The sequence below is a fragment of the Varanus komodoensis genome, unplaced genomic scaffold (genome assembly GCF_004798865.1).
Source record: "Varanus komodoensis strain SLA01 unplaced genomic scaffold, ASM479886v1 scaffold6_1, whole genome shotgun sequence".
In the NCBI taxonomy this organism is placed as follows: domain Eukaryota; kingdom Metazoa; phylum Chordata; class Lepidosauria; order Squamata; family Varanidae; genus Varanus; species Varanus komodoensis.
In genome coordinates this window covers 1,157,266-1,179,118 of record NW_025336345.1, presented here as the reverse complement: position 1 = coordinate 1,179,118, position 21,853 = coordinate 1,157,266, and the positions used below count along the sequence as shown (strand labels likewise).

The window sequence follows — 21,853 nt, the reverse complement described above, 5'->3', positions numbered from 1 at the left end:
AAAAGGGCAATATATTTGCAATTGTAAATAACGACAGGAGCACCTGTGAGCTTGGCTATGCTTGACCCGCCATCCCTGGGCTATAAAATGTGGAGGTTTTTTTAATCAAATGGATTCTTCAGTGACCAGAATCTACCCCGAAGGGCTCATCATGCCAGGGAGGGCCAGTGTGCTCATGCTGGGCCTGATTGCCTCAGCCCCATCATCGGGTTGGGTGGGGAAAAGCATACTAGACTTTGGCCCCAGCTGAACCACTCTTCAGTACAGGGTTGTTTACTGTGCTCTTACGAAGAACAGAAACAGGTGTTTGCTCTAGAACTATTCATGTGATATTCCCCTCTTTCTCTGTAAAAGAGACATTTGTATGTTTGCCCAGTATGTCACCAATACCCTCATTTCCTTTTTAAACATTATTTATAAAATTATAAATACAACTAAAAGAAAAACATGCAATTAAAATTTTACTAAAACATCACAAAAACAGTGCATCCTCCCACCAAGACCAATGAATGCCATGCTAAATCGTTTACCTTTTCAGGAGGCTCCGTTGCCCTTCCAGAACTGCAGTGAATCTTGTGAAGGTTCAAATCCTTTTCCTTTTATTAATACATAATAAATGGTCCCCCAATAGCATCAAAATTATTCTTATTCATATAGCCCCTTTTCACTTGAACATCACAACCTATCATTAATACCTATATCCCAAACTTCTCTGTAGCAGTCATTCAATTGATAATCACGTTTTACTTTCCAATTCTTTGTTATAATTAATCTAGTTAATAAGTTTGTTATTGATTTTTGATAATCCATCCCCTGCTTCCTTTGCAGCATATTAAAATCAGAAGGAACTTTACTCCCAGCTCCTCCACCCTTCCTCAGCATCCTCCCACCTGTCCAAGGGTCAGTTGGCAGCTTTCCACTCACTAGATTCCATATGTGGGCTGCCAGTTGCTGATCTCTAGCATTTTAAAGAACCTTCTGTCATAACTTTATCTGAAGTGGGTGAGGTGTGCAAAAGTTTAGCAGCGGTTTGTACATCTATTAAAAGTTCTGACCTTTCATATGCATAGAAATGTATGCGTATCTAGCAACTTTTTCTGTTGTGTAGTCATGTACTGGTGTGTAACAAGCTGCCGAACAGCTGACTTTTTATCCTCATTTTAAATTCTTTAAAGCACCGGACAAGCAGAGAACTTATAAGTAACCCAGGTTTAATTTTGCTTTGATTTATTACATTTGCGTACTACTCCATAGCTCTCTGGGTATTTTCCAAAGATCAAAAACCTTAAAATACATTATGCATAGTATAAAAACCATATACATACAAGCATGCTTAAAATAGTGTCTCAGGTTCTGGCCACTCATGAATGCAGATCTGCATGTACAAAAGTATCATATAAGAACCAGTCCTTCATATCTTCAGTAAAAACTAAAGTAATGTGCATTAGTTTAGAGCCCCTAGCTAGTGCTCTTCAGGCATGTGAGCCAAAGCAAATACAACAGACTTGTGTGTGCGTACGCTTAAGTGCTGGTTTTCTCACAACTAGACCTCTATATTTCTAATTAATGGAGCACATTGGGATTGATGCCAGGGAGCCTGGAGGTGGAGGCAGATTGTGTGACAAGGTCCTTCACCTTCACAATGGTATAGGCAGTGCTGTTGTCACCAGGAACCAGTTACCCCAGAGGTCTATCTAGACACTTCTGTTGCCAAGCTGAACTTTCCAAAGTGTATGCAGCCATTGAAGGATAGAGGGGTACCGTCATTATCTCAGAAGCAAAAGTAATAACAGAGTTTTAGGTGCATGGTTACATAAAGCACTCAACATCTGTCTCCTGTCGCTTGCAGATGAGGAAGACTTCTCAAAAGAGGTAACCGGTCTCTTTTCCCAAGTACATGTCTCTACAAAGCCAGCCAAACTAATCCAAGTGAGTGAATCTGTTTTTGTCCTGTTTTGGCTGTTGGGGTTATGTATGGAGTTTTTCTGGCAGTATCTTGCAGGCCCTGAAATATGAGGGGTGGCATTCCCTATGCTATCTTTTTAACAAATGGTATATTCAAAAAAAGATGAATTCTGCAAATCAGGATGTCACCACACTGTCCCACACCCTCTTGCAGTAATTTGCAGAACCACTCAGTGGCAATAGGATTGAAAAACTGCTTATTTCTGGGTCCATTTTTATTGCAATACATTTAAGGTTATTCGCTGTTAAAGAGAAAAAAAATCTGCTTTTCGGTCTCTGACTCAGACATGTGGGTTTATGTGCCTGCAAAGAACAGCAATCACTATGTTCTAGAGTTAAACAGCTGCTTTACTCTGTACATGCTCCAGATGCAGCTCCCACTTGTCTTGTAGTTCCTTCTTTTTCACCACAGTGATAAGCAGCATTTTGGAGTGTCCTACATCTCACAGCTTTAACATATTTGGTTTTCTTCTTTTCTCTTCCTCTTCTGCCTTCTGTGGCACTAAGTAGGGGTGTCTTCTTTTATCCTATATTTTTCTGAACTTTCCCCCTGGTTCCTCCTTTTTCTCTTTAGTGGCACATAGCCTCCATCTTTAAAAAGTGCTGTTATCATCCAATGGGCAGTTGAAGTGCCTTCTGTGTCTCGGAGACCCATAGAGAAAACTCTTGCTCCCATTGTAAGGTCTTTATTAAACAGACCTGGAGAAATAGGTTGGCAGACCTTTGCTCCCTCCTTTGGGAACAGCCTTCAAGGCAGGAGATTTGCTTGCACAGATCTGCACACTACCTCACCTGCTTCCTCATCTGACCCCATGGGGGAGGCAGCCCTCCCCAGCTTGCCCCTTTGGAAGACACCTTTGGCCACCTTCTTAGCCCAGTGGCACAAGACTAGCCCTTTGGCACCCATGATCAATAGTGAGCAAATGAAGCGGACTAAATTCCATTCAAAATATCCTGCAGTTAGTAGGGCTTTGGAACCAAAACAAAGAAAAAGAAAAAAGTCAACCCATCAGACTGAATCTATTATTGATTCAGAACTTGTATTGGTTCCAACAGAGCTGGCTAGACCTTTAATACTGCTATTGCTTCCTCACCTGCCATTCCCACTGCTGAAGAAGTTTAGGGTCCTGGACGAATGTAACTCACATTATGCTCTCCAATGCCTGGCCTCCATTTCCAGCAATGAGTATCTTGAGGGCTTCTCCTAGAACTGTACCATCTACCATGCCTGTAATCCACTTTCAGGTACTGGTTACCTTAGTGTTCTCAGGAGTCCTGCTAAGACACTGATCTGATATGCTGAGGAATGACTATGCTCACTACCACTTTTACAGGCTTCCTTTGTACTATTATAAAGACCAGTTGCTTCCTAGAAGGTAGTACTATTACAAGGGTACTGATCATGCTATTTACAAGTGCCACCAACAGCCTCACCTACTTTAGCCAGCATGGCTTCCAAGCCTCCTAACAATGCATTTTCCATATGGCCTACACCAGTGAATCTATCCAGCTTGTCTCGCTATCATTTCCACTCCTGAAATACTTTTCCCAGAACATCCCTAAGAAACTTAGGGACCCAGCCTCTCAGCATGTGATCTCCACCAGTCATTCAAGTTATACAACCTTTGGGCAACAACAAACAAGCTCTCAGAAAATCAAGAAAATAAATTTCTATAGAAAGACTGGGAAGATTTTCCAAGAGGAAGACTGTTGCTTCCTATTTAAACACCTTGTACTGAATTCCTTTGTAGTAAATACTTGACAACTAAAATCAAAACACGAGACTTATTCCTCCCTCGAAGGTACAGAGTGACATAAGCTTGAGGACTTTGGATTGCCACTTGCCAGGTCTCTGTGTTGGCACAGCTATAATTCCTTTGGTGGCCCCTTTTTTCAACTGCATGCTTGAGAACATGCTATCCTGCTGTTGCATGACCAGGACTCGGACAGGGCCATGCCAAAGGAAGCAGGCTTGGGTCTCAGTGCCTGGAGTTGTGAGTGGGAGGGCGCTGCCTGCTGCCCAAGAGCATCACTTCATAAATAGGATCCTCACTGACTCCTCTGGAGAAAGCGTTGCAGGGAGGATACGACTGCCTGTCTGCCCCTTCCTCATGTGCATAAGTTTTGCTTGTGTTGAGTTAAAAGCAGTCTTAGTGCTTCTGAAAGATTTCAACTCTGACTTTGATCAAATCTCTGGAGGAAGAAAATTATTTATACAAAGAAACTGACTTCTTTGTAGATCATTTCTGAAGTCAGCAGACTTCCAACTCTAGTTTTGATTCCCTTCAACAAATTGCTAAGGGGATCCTTGTTTCCAAGCACACTCACATTTCCGTATGCAGGATGGACAGGGTGATCTCCTGTATCACTTCAAACATGTGTTGATGACCCTCTTGCTCTTCTTGGACAGGCAAGGGACTCTGTTCGAGAAATGGCCAAAACCTTCAGTAGGCAAACTGCAAAGGAAGGAAGGCAGAATGAAGGAGACCAGCAAGCGGGCCTCGGTGATACTGAGCAAGAGGACAAAAAATCAGTAGAGGTAATGCTTTGAACCAGAAGAACAGTGCAATCAAGCTGTGGATTTAGTTACACAGTCTATGTTGAGAATTGATGGTGCTTTGCTTTGCCTTGCCTTGCAGTTAATCTCTGTGTGAATCCATTGCAGTGGGTGGGAAATTTATGTTCACATAGACAGCACACCAGTAGACTGACATCTCTCTCCTAACTTCTGCAGGATATTCACACATTTGCAATCAGGAGCCTGGCCGAGTTGACAGCTTATTCCATTGAAGTGTTCCACAAAACTGCTGCATTGGTTCTTCATGGTCAGAAGGAAGAGGTGCTGGCCATACACCAAGCCAAAGCCCTTTCACAGTAAGACTGACCATGCCAGACCGTTCTGCCGTGTATGGCTAAGATAATATTCTTATTGGCTTTGATGCAACTATACAATTTCTCATAGCATTTCTGAAATCAACAAGGGACGTACTAGACCGCACTGTATCTAATGTTTAATCTCGGTTCATTTTGCATCTTTCCCCATCTAATCAAATGTAAGCTTGAAACTGGAGTAGCAGGCTTGACAGGAGGTGTGGGTGGACATCTCAGGCCTGTGGGCCAAGCCTGCCCTGCATGCAGTCCCAGGGTCCCGCAGGCAGCCATGACCTCTCCGCCTGGCTTCACCACTCTCCCCCAGCTGTCGTGCGGCATTTTCCCAGCTTTTGTACATTTTCCTCATCCAAAAAGGTCAAAATGCCTTTCCTAAGGCTATCTACTGTCAGTAAGAAATGTTAAACTAACATACGCTGGTATTTCGGCCTCATCTCCTTTGCTTTTGACGTCACGCATCTCTGAAATGTGATCCGAGCTTTTCTGAAATGGCCTTCAATTCTGAAATGGCCCTTCAGTGTTTGGGGTGAAAGAAGTTCAACACCCGCACCCTGCAGTGCTTAGGTATCACACCATTGCAACCCACCTTTTCTTCTTGCATAAACCCACCAGTACTTGCTTTTTTCAACCTGCCCCCCACCTGGTTCAGCTGCAGTGCAGGGGAGCAGGTTGGAGCACAGGCATAGAAGGCAGGGAGTGCCCACTGCCATTTCTCAGATCCTAAGTGCCCCACTGAGAACTTCCATGTTTTTTCCATGTGTAGAAGGCCCCACACCCGACAGCATTTGATAAAGAAGGAAATAAATGTTATTTACTGCGCTTTATGTTTTCCTAGAATGACCATTGTCCTGTGTAAAGAACTGTCATCTCTTTCTAAGGAATTTGCTACCTGCTTAACAGTTGCAGGGGTAAGTTGTCAAGTCAAAAAGTTTCTTATGTGATAACAGAAGGATGCAGCCGTAGTGTAGTATGTTGACTGGAAAAGGCGCCCTTCCGCTTATGCTACTTAGTGTGTTGCTCTGTTGTTTGTTTTTAAAGGAGGGCACCCTTGATCTTTTGTGGCTGCAGCTCTCAGCACAATATTAGATAATTTCCCTTCTGTTGCTGCTTTCTATTTAAAAAAAGAAAAAAAGAATGATTCTTTTGCTGCTTGATGTTTGACAACTTCTGTGGGAAGTATCAACTAGGCTTAAGGATTTGCTACCCTCTTATTATTCTTATTGCTTTTATTCTAAACCACCCAATAGCTGAAGCTTTCTGAGTGATATGCAACACTTTACCTGCTGGATGTACCTTCCTGCTGAGGTTTTTCCCCTTGCCCTCTTTGGAAATATGCACTGATTGCATAGTATGTATTTACTCTGAAGACGCGTTCTGTGGTAGCCCTCTCAGTATTATTTTTGCTCATGTTGTCCTTTCCCGTAATTTGGCATTCCGGTACTACAGCTGGTTTTCTTACTTTCTTTTAGCATAGCAGCTGAGCATTTGACTCCACTGTGTATGTAGCACACTCTCGACGTGGAATGCTTCTTTAGAGCTTCATATTTTAAAAATACGAGATGGATTCTTAACTGATAAAAATCCATGGAACTATATTAAATCAGTTTTAAGACTGGATGTCAAATTCCTTTTTATGCTCCATTTTAAAATGCAAATATCTGTCTTTCCAGGTGGAAGAGAAGGCAGATGTTCTTAACCCTTTAATCACTGGAGTATTTTTGGAGGTCAGTTGTAATACACTCGCACTTAGGTAGTGATGGACGATGAATGCTTACCGGCTATGACTTTGAAGTGATTGGCTGACAACTGCAATCATTATATGTCGAGGGATCTGCTATTGTTATGGTGCTATTGCACCCAATTCATATTGTAAACATTTCTGTAATCAGATTACCAAAAGAGTAATCCTGTGATGTGAGTGGTCACTTTCATTGGTTGGAAGGAAGGGTGGAGGAAGGGATGTTAAATGCTTGGAGTGCTACACTTGGATTAGATGAGATTGTGCTTTGTAACTTTATAAAACTTGGCACATAATTGGACAAACTTTTAATATCTAAGGTGCATGCACAGAGAAGTGGAAAGCCTATGAGCAATTTGTTGAAATAATAAACACACACACTCGAAAGGGGTGGATGGGTACAGATTTGGATTCCCGCATGCGATGTTCTGTGCCCCAGTCATTCTCCTTGCACACTGTTGCTGCATCCTGCCCCACTAGTCCATCCCACTGATCAATTTGGGGACCGGATGTGAGATGCTGAACAAAGGCAAACCCTATGGTTAGTAAGGATCATTTATGCAAAGTATGACGGCTGTTCTGGTTTTCACTTTTAGGCTTCAAACAGCGCCTCTTACATCCAAGACGCTTTCCAGTTGCTTCTGCCAGTTCTGCAGATCTCCCACATCCAGGCTCGGACAGAGTTACAACAATAACCCCGAATATGACTGTGCTAGAGTGGTTTTCTTGACTGACACTTCCCTGGCTCCATGAAACAATAGGAGCATGTAATAAAAGGGAACGTTTTGACTGACAGTAATAAGGCGCAGAATGTCCATGACTTGGCCGCTTCCGTGAAAAGGATAAAGTATAACCAGAGAAACAGGCTCCAAGTGCGGGGTAGCTTTGTCACTGTGCTGTTCTACCTATTTCTGCTCCTGGTGCTTTAGTAAGAAAGTGGTGTCAAGCTACTCAAGAAAAGAAGAATATTGAAAAAGAGAACGGGGATGGGCTTGTACAGCTGCACTGATAGAACCAGAGCTTGGAGAAATTATTGGAATTAGATAAATGTATCATATACACTTTGTATCTACAAAACCAGAATGAAGTGATAGCAAAAGGAAGCTATGTGACAGTTTCCCAGAACAATTTGCTGCTGTGCCAGTTTCTTCAAGGGAAAGAAAAGACATGAGAAGAGATCTGAGGGAAGAAAATCCTGTAAAAGGATAGGAGAGTAAGTCCCATTAGCTACAATGTGATGTGCTTCCAAGTAAACATGCCTAGGGTTACACTGGAAGTGTGTGTTTTGTTTGGCTTTTTAAAGTGTGTTTTGTTAGGCCTGGCTGACTTTCCAATTGCCCTAGCCTTATCTGTCTGTCAATAAAAGCTTGGAGATTAGAAATAAATTAGAAATTCCAAAAAAACAGAGAGAAATGAAAACGTTTCATACAACAATATTTCCCCAGCTGAACTAATTCGTTTGCGAATGTATTTGTGGATAGAGTGGAAACTTGGACCTAACTTGGCCAATACCCTAGCTCTCTAGCAATAAATAAAAAGCAAGCAAAAGAGAGTTGGTTCCCTCTGAATAATATGGTTAGAAGGCAATAAATTAGGGTGTTTTGATAGCAGAAGCTAACATGGGGAAGTGCACAGAGTTGGTGCAGTGCTTTGTTCCTCTTAGCCTCACACAAAGTGCTTGAAAACTTTTGCTCTATTTTTGGAGAGAACTATTCAGGACTGTGGGATCTATGCTTAGAACCCAGATTCAGACGTGCTTCTTCATATGGACATGTCCCCAAAACGTTCCAGAAACAAATACCCTTTCCCTTTTATATCCAATAGTATTTTGCACTTATCCAATTTTTAGGCTGCGGTTTTGGTTTTTTCTTCTGTTGTGCTCAAGTTCTTCAGGAGGAATTCTATAAATATTTCTTTTTTTTAACAAGCAAGCAGCTTGTTATAGTCACTGTGTTTCCTGCTCCTTTTCATCCTGTGCATCTCTTCACTGTAGAGATGCAGTGGCAGGAAAGGGTTGGAAGGACGTGAATTGCTTGTCTGTCTGTCTGTCTAAAAAGTGAGCTTGCTACCTGCTATCAGGATGGGTTAGTTGTAATGTTTTAGCATTGGTTCCAACCTTCAAATGCTTTGTTTTTTAAGTATTGTAATAATCCCTTGACTGGCACACTGTATTTGAGCAGCACACCCAAAATGTGATGACAGTTTGTTCAACCTTACACATCAGAGCTTTTTTTTTGGTCAGCTTTAGATATCCTTCAGAATGGATTCTTTTTTAATGAAGAAAGTATATTTTGAATATGTGTCACATGTGAAATCTGCACTATATTATGTAATAAGAATATATGTTCTGTGATGTAATGAGTAACAAATAGGCCATCCACTCACTGACTGACGGGGTGATGAATCTGGCTCTGCTGTGATCACAATCTAGCCATTCAGGATCCCCAGATCACCTTGCTATGGCCTTCAACCACCAGTTATGCAAAACCCAAGAAACTATCGAACATTTTTCCTATTGTAAAACCTTGAAACACCTCTGCTGAGGCTTAGTTACTAGCAGTAAGAACCTTAAGCTAAAATATGCTGCCTGGCCCTGCCCATCACTTGGCACAGTCCTCAAGAGCTCTGAAACTGATTTTGGCCCTTGAACTGAAAGAGGTCCACCATGGTTGGTCCATAGGATGCATTTGCTTACTCTAGGATGGGTGAAGAAAGGATTAATCACTCTTCTCAGCAGGGTTCTCAGCTTTCTCCCCAGAGAGAAATAGCAGTCAGCAGACAATCCTATGGGGACAGGGCAGTGGGAGACCGTCGTGATGGAACCGCCACTGCTCAGTCCTCCTGGGCTTGCACCAGCTGGGCCACAAGTATGGAGGACTTGTGCTTCCTCCTTTTTCCCATTTACTTCTCAGGTTTTCCTCAGAGAAAATCACTGCACCGATCGAGGACTGACATAGTTTCTCACCTTTGTTGGGCACATGGCGGAGCTTTGGATAAGGGGGATCAAAAGCATTCCTCAGTCCATCCTTGACATGCCCTCTTTCTTCCCACCACTGCAAGAGCACTGGAATAGGAGCAAATGCTGGGAGGACGTTCAGCTGTCACATTGCAAATGCTTCCAGAGGCAGACAGCCCTCTCTGCTAGTAGAAAGGGAAGTCCACAATGTCCAACAGCTTTTAGGATGCCCTTCCAGGGATGACAGGATTGAAGACTAAATGTTTTATATATTAAAATTAATTTTGATAGTACAGTGTCTAAAATGCAAGACTATGTATGCACCTCAGATGGCTTCCATGATCAGTGCTTTAAAGAAAATGGGGGGGGGGGCGCTTCTCTATAGATCTTTACTGACAATGATTCTGTTAGCCTTGTAAACAAAACTGAAAATCCTGTACTGTTAAATTACCCCATCTCCAAAATGGATAGGGGAGAGGGAAAGAAGGAACGTGCAGTTATTAAATTTCTTCAACAGATTATTTTTCTGGGAAGAGAAAAGATGGATGGAGCAATGGGAAAACACACAATGGATCCCTTCAAGGCTGCGTGATTGCAGAGTAAAAGTCTGGAGGTACAGTCGGATTGGTCAACCCTTCAGATATGAGCTACTTTCTGATAGAACTGTTATCTGTAAAGCAGGACACATGGTTATTCTATAAATCAATCGCAGCAGTCTAGTGCACATTTTGTTCATATGCAAAACCATCTTGTGAGAGAGATGGCTGTTTTCCTGCTGACTGTTCAGGAGGATGAGGGCGTTCCATATACAAAGGTGTATTGGCACTAATGTTCCTGCTAAGCGTTCTAAATAAATGCTGGGTTTATCTCTGCTATGGGCCACAGTACCAATTAAGTAGGTATATAATTATTAGCAATGGACATCATAAAGTGCTGTGATTGCATAAAAGAATCAGAGTCCACAACAATGGCTTTAATCCCCACCCTCCCCTCCCCTGCTGTATTGCAGCAGGGAGCTGAAATGAAGTGATCTTCTGAGCAGCTTTCCACTCAAGAAAAATGTGTCAAGTTTTTGAGAAGTATGCTGAATAAGCCGAACTCTCTCTAACCATCCCTGAAGAGAGTGCAATAAATAATGGACCAAGTCCTTCACGGAACACGCGGACAGATCACACAATTGAACAAGGCACTCTGGTTTAAATAATCCAGCCCCAAGCCATGGGTTATTTGAAGGTTGCTTCACCCCCAAACGAGCTGTGCTGCACAGGTGCAGAGGACACAAGCTGTGGCCAGGTAAACAAGCAAATTGCACATGGCATGTGCTGCTAGTTTAACTAACCCTTGGTGGCTTGTTTTACCCTTTCCTGGAGGCACACCTGAACATGGCTTGTGAGTGAGGGGCATCTGCCAGGAGGCCAGAGTCTCTCCCTACTCCGGTCTCCTAGCAGGAACACCCAAACAGGAATGGGCAAAGCTGAGACATCAGAGGCTTGCATCCATCCTGCAAACCAGGTTGCAGTGTACAGATGATCCGTGTCTTCCAAGGTCACCTGGAGTTGCCTAGCCACCACCTGCTTGAGCACCTTGCCCCAAATCGGAATGTTGCCCACAGGCGTATAGTTTAACATTTCCTGGGTCCAGAGTTGCCTTTTGCAGGAGAGGTCTGATCACTGCTTCGTTTAATGTGCCTGGGACCAGCGCTTCCCTCAGGGAGGCATTCACAGCTGCCTGGGCCCAGGAGCACACTCCCTCCTGGGCTTTCATGGGCAGCCATGAAGGACAAGGGGCGAGAACACAGGTGGTAGGCTGAACCTGTAGTGGGTTGAAAACAGTCCTATAGACATTTGAATTGCATCTTCCTTGGTTAGTTCGAAATCTGCCAGAGGTATTTTAATTGGTCCTTCCTTGCCTTCAGGCATCAAGATGTTTAGGACTACAATGGCTATCATTCTGATCATTGGCCATTTTGGCTGTTGCTAATACAGTTGAAGTGCAAAACATGTGGAAAGTACCACGCTGGGGAAAGCTACTGTGGTTGTAAGTTCCCTACATTAAGCTAGTGGTTAGACTTGATGAGCTGCAAAGTCCCTTCCTATTCTTAAATTCTATGATTTTATGTTAACAGGTGAAAGGGAAGCAAACAATGACCAATGACTGGTTCAAATGACCACTCAAAAAGCAGAAACCTTATGAGATAGTTCTCAGGTGGCTTGTGAAGTATTACCTGATAAATGCTAAGCCAATTTTAAATCAAGAGAAAAGTCAGACACCGCAAGTCAGAAGGGGCCTCCTGGGCCATCTAGTCTGACCCCCAGCTCCAGCCGGCTTCACTCACGACATGCCCACCATGTGCATGTCCAGACTTACCATTAGACAAAGTATCACTTATGAAAAGCCCCTCACACCATTGTGTGTGATTGACGTTGCAGCAGCTTGCGCTCCCAAGGAGAGGGACTTTTGAGAGTTTTGCCTCAGGTGACAGAATAACTCGGCCAGCCTGCCTTATACAAGGCCTCAGTCAGCAGTTATTTGGGCCCGATCATTAACAGTCCATCATTATAGTTGTTGTTATTACATTGCATTTATATCCCACCTTTTTCTTTCTTTTGAGGAACCCAGGCCAGCATACATAGCTCCATTTGATCCTCACAACAACAACCCTGTGAGGTAGTTTGGCTAAGAGTCCATGACCGGCCCAAAATCCTCCAGTGAGCTTCATGGCTGAGTGCAGACTAGAACTCGCTTCTCCCAAGTGTCAGTGCAACACTCTAACTGCTACACCAGACTGACTTCCATCGAAAAAGTGACTTGGTTCCTATTGTGGGAAAGGGGAGGGAGAGATGCTCCAGCTTGAAGCTAAATGCTTTGAATCAGAACCTTCTGGCAGAAATAGGATCTACAAAAGAGGTTTGCCTGAACAAGAGTTGAAGCACACTCCCAGCACTGGGTGGAACCAGTTTTACTGCTCTTTCTGCTTGTGATGGGGGAGGAGACTACATAACCTATAAGGCAGCAGCCTGGAGTTTCATTTCTGCTGCAAGAGAGCATCTGCGAGGCTGCATTTGGGAACCTCTTCCTCCACCAAGTGAGGTTGTTTTCCTTTGTCACTTTTTCACTTGAAGATAATTTAACATAGGGCAGTTTACGCTTGGGGAGGGTGCTATCTCATCTGGGTGGATTCACAGGAGGAAGATCTGGGTGTTTTGCTGTGACTCGGCTTATTTCGCTTTTAAGAGTGTGTGGTGGGGCTGCGGGCTGGGGGGAAGCATTGCTATTTCAGCAACAGATTGAAGCTTCACCAGAGGCCAACCAACCTGGGAGGATTAAATGTTAGGAGCTGCCAAATCTGCAGGGGAAAAATCAGTTTTGTGAATTTGCATTGGCTTTCTGACAGAAATACAAAAGGTGCTGTTGGACTGCCAGAATTCTGCCCGGCTAGGATTGCCAATGCCGAGGGATTAATGGGAATTGCAGTCCCACAGTTCTGGGGAAGCTTATGCCCCCCATCCCTAGTTTCAGCTGTGCAGCTGGAGCTGGCCCCTGGGGCCAAAGGCCAGGGCCCCACAGTCTCCCAAATGACTACCTGGAGTGTGGCAAATGGGCCCAGCCCTAGCACCTGAACCAGGATGCACCTGCTAGACCCACTGGGACCAGGCAGGTCCAAGACACGCGATGGTCGGGTCATTTACAGGCATTATTTTTATTCATCTTCCAAAAATACGTTATCTGTTCCTGTCATAAATGGGGCTTATTCCGAAGAATTTAGCCTCAAGTGAAGAGGAACAGACTCCATTTTATTGCTGCGTTTGTGATGGCACTATGATTTAAGAGAATTGAAAATGCAAAACTGCACATGTTCAGAGTATTTATCAGGGTTGGGCAACCTTCCTTGTTTGCTCAGATGGAGCAGGAGTCAAGAAGTGGGTGTAAAGTATGGAATGTGCATTGGATGAGGGGGAAAAATGTTTTTTGTGGGCGCCACAATCAGAGCACTACAGATGGCTGCCAAAAGGTAGGAAGGGGTGGCAGCTGCAGCACCAATAAGCGCAGAGTCTTCAGCGGTGCAGCTGCACCTCTGCCTGCTTAAACTGATCTGCTTGATCTTCAGCAGCCTGGGTGGTGGCCTTGCAGGGCGGGGCTGGAACAGGAACTTTTTCTCTTAGGGTGTCAAGGTGAGTACAGCCCCTTTGTCCCATGTGACCTTTCTGTCCACTTGCTTGCCCTGAGCTCTGCATCCTGCCCGGATGGTTTGTCATAGTGCTGAAGGTGGGTGAGGCGGAATGACAACAGGCTGAACCAGATTCTTTGGCCTGGGCTGAAAAACCGGGGAGAACCAGGATTTGCCCTCCCAGAGCAAGGCCAGCAAAGGCAGCTTGCTCCACATAGAGCAATGCAGGGATCATGGCAGGAGTCTTCTGCATCTTCTCTCTTTCCATCTTCCAGGCAGAAAAATAATGCACAATGTCCTTTCTATGTGCTGCTGCCTAGGTGTCTGCTGCTGATCCTGCTCACCCAGGGCCAACTTGCACTGTATTAGCCTTTGGCCCAGCCGAAGCATGTCTTCAATCTTAAAAGGTGAGTCACTTTTGCTTTGCATCTTCTCCCTCCCCGCCCAAATCCACGCTTTTCTGTTTGTTTCAGATAAGATGTTGACACAGGAAAATCTTTCTCTAGTATCAGCAAAACCAAGGTCCACTTCTTTCTATGAAACTATGCGGAGCTGCGTAAATCAAACTTTCTGTGGATCTCAGCCGGGTGATTTGATGTTCTGAAAACAAACATGCATCTGATCACATGCCACTCACTAACAGAAATGGTCTTTATATTCAGTGGGAGTTACAATATGAAATGCCAAATTCCTCAGCTATTCAAAGCCCCACTTCACTTATCTCTCAAAGTGCCTAGCCTTGGGCAACCCACACAGGTTTATAGTAAAGCAAAGCTTCCTGGTTCCACATTGCTAGGGGTGTTAAACAGCATCATCTTCCTGTGTCTGGCTTGTATGTTCTCCCCAGATCATTTGCTATTTTTCGTACGTTAGTCTTCTCAAATCAGGATGCTACACTTTCAGAATAGGGAAATTACATTCCTCTGGGGATCAAGGCAATCATTAAACCATTAATATGAGTATGAGTGAGCTCTGATCACTCTGTTACATTTCAAGTGAGTAAGGAGAAGGGGGGAAAATCAACGTCTGATCTTCAGAACCATCTTTCAACATTAGCAAAGTCTTAGCTAAAAGGCCCTCTCATGCAGTGCACTCCTCTGCACATTTCCTCAGAAGTAAATCCCACTGAGTTTCGTATTCTGTGGAAGGTTTTGTTCAAAGTTAGAATGGTATATTTTGTGCACCATGAAGTACAGCGTCAGAATCTGATACGATTTCTTTCAACTCTGTTTCAAAACATGGAGCTTGTTTTCCTATTGTCTGAAAGGGTTCACCTCTCCAGGATTCCACTTAGCCCTGATCTGGACAAAAGAATGCAGTGACTTGCATAAACTCTGCACAAACCAATGTATATATGCAAATGTAGAAATTATAAGTTCAAGAAAAAACCTGTCCATTTCACTCTAGTGTGGAGAACTGACCCATGTGCCTTCCTGTTTGGTCTCTGTTCACCACTCAAGGGTGATAATTCTTATGGAATAAGCCCATCAAACAGAGATCAGCAGAAGGGTTGCCAGGTACGCCCCCCCACACAAAACAAACACCCCCCCCCCAAGGTTCAGGCCCACAGGAGAGATAAAAGCAGAGATTTGCAAGTTTCTTTATTTATATGCCACCTTTCTCCTGTTGCTGAACTCTGCAGTTCCTGGTGGTCTCCCTTCCAAACTCAGGCCAGCCCCCTACCTGCTTAGCTTCAACATGGTGGATGCCTTATGTGCCTTCAGACCACACTTTGGGCATCTGATTACAGGGGGAAAGAACCTTAGGTAGAAAGATTGGTGAGGTGGGCAGAAGGAGCTGAGGCACATGTGGGCAAACAGCCAGCTAATCCATGGGGATCTGATCCAACAGAGATCATCTGGAATCTTGTACCCCTTTTTCAGCAGGGACAGCCGGGTGGTGTGGGGAAGGAGGCCTCTCAGAGATTTGGAGCTCTAAATGAAAGATTCGGGTTCCAACCCCCATAAGCTACCCCTTAATACCATTTCTGGAAGATACCTTCAAAAAGGGGACAGCTCTCTGAAAGCCCTTCAAAATGGGAACAGTCCTTTGTAAAAGAAGACACCTGGCCACCCTTACTTCTTCTTGTAATCAGTGGCTAAAGATTAATGTTACTTCTTCCATACTCCTGCTCATTTCTCCTGTTCTGAGACCCTAAGAGACAGGCATCTCCTTCATAACAGATTAAATTAGAGAGTTAATTTTGTTTCTGCTAAAGTTTTTGGTCAAATTATCTAATGGAGCATAGATGGCCAGGCTGTGGCACCTGCAACAGAAGTTTGTGGCACCCATAGATTGGAGAATAAGACTGGTGCACTAGAACCTGAACATTTCCAGAAGGAGAAATGCTATGACCCCCCTAGAGGTTCTAGCCTGAGACTCTGTGGTCTGACTGGGAGCTGGAATCAGAGCTCTGTCCCTCCACACCACCTTCTCACCACCAGCATAGAAAGGACTTTGCAAACACTTTCTGAGATAGAAAAGACAACTTCAGGGAAGGGGGTGTTTCAGGGGGTGGAGAGTCAAGGTGACGGAAGAGGGCAAGGTAAAGAGGTACCTGCAGCTGCTCCCACATCCCTCCCTCTGGTTGATGGGTAAAAGGCCACCAGCACAAAAATGCAGGGTGGAAGGATGGGGACCTGAAGATCACCTCTGCTGCTCCTCCAGCCCTGCATCAGATGCCCATAAGCCGCTGGGTTCAGAGACTTACGGCCATCATGATAGGACTGTCCCCTCAGCTGGGAAAAGGCAGGGGAGCCAACAGGTCTTCCATCCTGCCCTAAGAAGGTCACAGCATATCCGCCTCTCATTTCGTGTCTGCTGACTTCCTGTTGCCCTTCTTAGCCTTTGGGAGAGACGAGAAGGAAAAGGGGAAGAAGGAGGAGAAGGGGAAGGAGAAAAGTCATAAAGATGGAGACAAGAAAGACAAGAAAAAGAAAAAGGAAAAAAAGGAGAAAAAGGTAAGAAAGGGATGGAGAATTACAGGGGTGCTTTACGATCAGCTTCCTCAGATGGCCAATTTTGGGATAAAATATAATAAATATCCTTCTGAAATCTACAATCCAGGCTTAACAATGGGGCAGCATGGCTCCATAGGAATAAAAGGAACACACTGACAAGAGAAATCCAAAGTACTCACTCCAGGGTGAATATGACATTTGCCAAATCATTGTACACAACACGTTAGGCTGCAAATCCTAAACACACCTCACCTGGGGGTAAGCCTGTGAAACACCATGAAACTTACTCCAGCTTGCCTCTTTCAACTGGGGAGATGGCTGGTTCTTCAAGGTTATGCAATTAAGTATTGCGGTGCCATCTGTCCAAGAGAAGGCGATGAGCCATTTTCCTATGTCCTAATGCACAATCACCCAGCAAACAATACAATAAATGCAATGAATTTATATTTGAGCAATGTGGAATGCTTTAACTTTTGCCACATCAAACCATCTCATTATGAATGTCATTTCTTGTCAGTCTAAAGCAACTACTATTTTCCTTTTTGTTTTTATTTTTAAAATTTATTTTAATAACAAAGTTTAAAAAGAAGGGGGAAAAGGAAAAATAAAAATACAAGTAAATTACAAAGAAATACCAAGGGCTCTTAAACAAATGTTCTGCAGAGGGTCAAGTATATTTTTAAAAACCGCTGTAAATCAACAATTACTATCCTTTCTACTCAATCACATTTTTAACATTATTTAGTTAATATCTATTGCAGATTCTCCTAATCTCAAACAATTTTTCTCAGAAATTATTTCCCCACTTTACCTATAGTTTTCCATTGTTTTCCCTTTCCACTGTTATTTCCATTTCCATTATTATTATCCCCATTAAAAAGAAGTCGAGTGTAATATAATTTGCAGTTATCATTTATTTCTTTGACTGGTTATCTTTCTGCATGGTTAGCTAGTCTTACCATTACTTACATAACGTTTTACATAGTCTCCAATGCTCAAATTTCTTAAATTAAGTAGCTAGGATGCAAAAGTGGATGAGGAGCAAAAGCAGCTGGAGTGGTGGAAATGCAAGGGAGTGTCCAGGCTTGCTGAGGTCAGAGGATCATGGAGAGCTCTTGCTCAAGACCCCCCTCCCCCCAAAAAAACCATGTGTAGGTGCTACATGCAAGTATGACAAAATAATGATAATACAAATAATCAACAATACACATTTCTCACCTGCGCCTGGTGGACAAAGATGCCCTTTTGGAACACTGAAAATGATCACAGAAGAGGTGTGCTTGCCTCTAACAACAAGAGCTTCTAAAGTAGCACAGAAGTTTGGTGCAATTAAAAAAAGGGAGGTCTTGCTTGCACCAAGGTTTGGGTGGAGAAGGGGTACCCTTTTATCTAAAAAGCCTGATTTCTATACAATGATGTTCACCTCCCCTCCCTTTGTCTACAGGACACTATTTGGGCATGAGTCAACATTTGCTTTCTTAAAACCTTTTATCAGCCGTCAAGTTCTTATGGCAGTTTGCTCTGTTTCATGTATGAGTCAACATGGACTCTGCTTGGCTGAGTAGAGCAAAACCTTTAAACTCTCCGGCAGGAGAATGTGTAACGAATAGGGCCTGTAATAGGGAAGTAGGGAAAAGGCTCTCTCACCCTTTGCTTGTTCACGGGACGAGAGACAGTGCAAGCACCCTCTGCCATATGCCGTGTCCGATTCTTACATTCTCTTCCTGCTGGTACCAAAGTGGAAGCTTAGTGCCCTGTTGCTAGAAGGAAGCAGCCTGTGTTAGAAAGCCAGAAGGGTTGTGATAAATTTAGGAGATTCGGCGCACAGGAGTGGGGTCCTTTGTCCCTGGTCTAAGGGAACCACCTGACCCCTAATGGAATAGGGAGCTGGCTGAGAGGGGTTCAGTGCTTATTATGCTGCACTTGGGCTAGGGAGCTCTGGATTCGCATCCCTGCCTAGCCATGGAGCTCAGTGGTGGAGCAGCCCTGGCCGCTGTCTGCATCTAGCCCACCTCAGAGGGTTCATATGAAGATTAAAATGGGTGGGTCCATGGAGTTAACTCACAACGCATATCTTATCCAGAAGGCATGGAAGAAATATGGGTGACGGATGGAAGTGATGTTAAGGCGCCGTCTGCCACATCCTCTACCGGGTCACATTGCTGTTGAGGGTCATTTGGAATGGCGGACAACCATTCCAAGGATACCTGCAAGTGTATCCTTGCTGAAAACAACATGCACCCTTCTGTGTATTTTAAAATGACATTGGGGAAGCTTGTCCTGCTTGTCCTGCTTGATGCATTAGCTGGGCCCTCCAGCAGATGCCACCTCTGCTTTCACCCTGCCAAAAGCAGCCTGGAACCATGCTTCCACTGCCGGCCTCCGTACCATACATCCCCCCTCTGCTGCGTCGTGACAGGGAACCAGCCATGGAAGGACCCCGGGGCTGTCCTCCTTCCTGCATCATGATGGGGATGCGGCTGATGAATGATGGACTGTGCTAACATTTAATGAAGTGGTGCACAAAGAGTACGAGATCTCTTTCTCTGCTAGAGTGACTTTCAGCTGGCTATAAATGATAGACAGGAGAGAAGAAATGAGAGGAGGATGGTTGCTTTTAATAGGAAGTTCTGGAAAAGGATGTCTTGGGGAGCACATGATGGCCACTCCAGGTCGAGAGCCAGGACCTGAGGGTGCTGTCTTCCAGGCACTCAGACCTTTGCTCTGTCTGGTTCTATATTGACTGCCCTGGTCAGCAGCCACTGCCCCCTGGCATTTCAGGTATGATTCTTTCCTGGCCCTACCTGGAGATGCCAGGAGTGGACCTCAGATGGGACCTTCTGCGTCCAAGGCAGGTGCTCTGCCACTGAATCATGGCCCTTCCCTAAACCACATAGGTGGGCTGGGAAGCTCTGTGTTCTGTGCCACCGCTGGAATAATCGCTTGCTTTTTGCTCCCCAGCACGATGGGCATGGTGATGGCAGCAGCAGCAGCAGCTCCGACAGTGATTCGGAAAAGGTAATGGGAGTTTGATGGGTGCATGGCAGGTTGAACAGAAAGGTTTCTCTTTCTGGCTGCTAGCTAGAGTTAGCCAGAGCTGGCCCTTTTCAGGCAGGTCCACCCTGTGTTCCTTTAATCCAGCTGCCACCAACCTGGTGTCCTCCAGAAGTTCTAGATCTCAAGTTCCGTCAGCCCCAGCCAGCATGACCAAGGCTCAGTAATGCTAGGCATTGTAGACCAAAGCATCTAGAGGGCATGAATCTGGGGAAGGCTGCTTTAGAAAGCGAGGCCCCCTCCTTTGCTGTATCCTGCAAGCTAGCAAAGGTTTACCTGCTCAAAACCTGTGTTGCAGTGGCCCTGCAGAAAACAAGGCGGGTGCCCCACCAGTAGTCGCTGCCAATGCACCAGCACAAGTTCTCACAGAAAAGATGAGCCTCTGTCTGGGCTATACTCTAAATATGTTTTTGTGATGCAGACTTTTATCTTGTTGTCTTACCGCTGCTTGTAAGACAATAAAGCAGCTCCTCTTGGCCTGAAGCACAGGCATGGCCACCTGTGCTGGCTTAGGATAATACTAATTATTATTTAAAATGTTTATATGCCTTTTATATACTTTTAATGGGAGGTGTAGGCACACCTGCAGGCACCAGGTGCTTTGTCAGAGGGCATCCTTGGATTTGGATGGTTTAATAAGAGCCTGTGACTGTCTCCATTCCTGCCCATGTAGATTAAGTGGGAATCTGGGGGCAACATCTGGGGGCAACATCCTTCCCTAGCAGCTTCCAGATGTTTTGAACTGCGGCCGCCACCATCTTAGATCATTGGACATGCTAACTGGAGCTGATGGGGGAAGGCTGTTTTAGGGCTTCGGTCTATAAAGAAAACAGAAGTCTTGGTGAAAAAATTCACTTGATGAATAGTCTTGCTTAGAAAGGCAAGACACTTAATACAGGTGTTTCCATTTTTGTTTTGTTTTCTGGAATATGGTTATCCTGGTGAGAGCAGATGTTCCTCAGCTCCAATTCAAATTCTTTCTCTCTCCTCCCATTCCTAACAAGGGTCATGGTGGTGACAAGAAGAAAAAGGAGAAGGATTAATTTTGGAGCAGCCTACAAGCCAGCCCAGGAACATCTGCCGAGATCATTCAACACATTTTCATCTCCAACACTTGGAAGGGAAGAGTAGAGTGTCTAGGTTTAGTTCCTCCAAAAAAGTGTGTCTTTATTTTATTTTCTATTAAAACAAGATATTTTATTAATATTTTTCCTTTGTAAGCAATCATTCTTGTTTCTTTCACTGATGTTTTCTGTTCAGCATTATCTACAAGAAAATGGGAAATGTCTTCAACTTCTTACAGGAGTTCTTTCAGTTAGGGTGCTCTAATAGCCAAATCCTATCCTGACATACAATTTATTTCTCACACAAAGTTTTCAGTATTTCATTCCACAGACACTGGGCCAAAACATTTCTAAACTAAATAGCTGTGCTCGTTCTGGAGCAGTTTACATTTACTGAAGGGGATTAGAAGCGATGATAGAACACATGACATAGCAAGAAATGGAGAACTGTCCATAAAAGTGTAGACTGCAATAATTTGTTAGTTTTTAAGGTGCCACAAGATACTGCTGCTTTTGCTGCCTCAGATTGACACAGCAACTCCTGGGAGACAGCTGGGACTTTGATCCTTGCTTTCCACAGCAGGCAGGACCAAAGAGCAGTAGGAAGAGCTGGGATGAGTCACAAGCAGGAATGCTTTTAGCTGGCCTCCTCACGTTCTCTTTGGCCAAGATCAGGGATGGGCACCTTGAGGCCCTCTAGACGTCGTTTTCCACTGTTTGTGCTGGTGGGAATCATGTGCCAGAATAACTGGATGGTCGCAAGTTGTCCACTCTGCCTTAGATGAGAAGGAAACACTACTGGGCACATGGGAGAGGGAGCCTGAAGGAGAAGAGGACTCGTAGTGGTGAACCCTGCTCTCTTCCAGAACTTTTCAGGCAGTGGCCATGCGTCGTCTAGCCCTGCTGTACGGAGCAGGAACCACTTTCCTCCGCCATCTGAGGCACATGGTGTGCTGAGTCTTGCTTGCTCCTGCTGCAACCATGGGCTGGTTGGAGAATGTGAATCAATGCATTGTGGGGCAGGGCAAGTGGCAGAACCAAAAAGGGGTTTTCCACAAT

The 21,853-nt window shown here is 44.5% G+C and overlaps 1 protein-coding gene and 1 long non-coding RNA gene across 5 annotated transcripts in view; both read left to right on the top strand.

Annotated features, from left to right (window-relative positions):
- Positions 1–16,628, top strand: part of FAM114A2 (family with sequence similarity 114 member A2) — a 35,958-nt gene extending 19,330 nt beyond the window's left edge. The window contains exons 9-18 of one of the 4 annotated variants that reach the window (XR_006416675.1): positions 1,850–1,929; positions 4,376–4,504; positions 4,700–4,839; positions 5,690–5,762; positions 6,525–6,578; positions 7,189–7,805; positions 10,066–10,161; positions 12,160–12,633; positions 14,037–14,123; positions 16,561–16,628. Coding sequence is in view for 1 of the 4 variants with exons in the window: in XM_044450975.1 (XP_044306910.1) it covers positions 1,850–1,929; positions 4,376–4,504; positions 4,700–4,839; positions 5,690–5,762; positions 6,525–6,578; positions 7,189–7,287 (575 nt within the window). In the remaining 3 variants the exon portion in view is untranslated. Of the gene's footprint in view, positions 1–1,849; positions 1,930–4,375; positions 4,505–4,699; positions 4,840–5,689; positions 5,763–6,524; positions 6,579–7,188; positions 8,889–10,065; positions 10,420–12,159; positions 12,634–14,036; positions 14,124–16,560 lie in introns of those variants that run through there. The other 3 variants (XR_006416677.1, XR_006416676.1, XM_044450975.1) reach the window with 3 other exon arrangements.
- Positions 16,629–16,654: 26 nt separating this feature from the next.
- LOC123033989 lies at positions 16,655–20,938 on the top strand. The gene is made up of 3 exons (XR_006416678.1): positions 16,655–16,676; positions 19,638–19,694; positions 20,735–20,938. It is a non-coding gene; the product is annotated as an uncharacterized LOC123033989 (long non-coding RNA).
- The last annotated feature ends 915 nt before the right edge of the window (positions 20,939–21,853 follow it).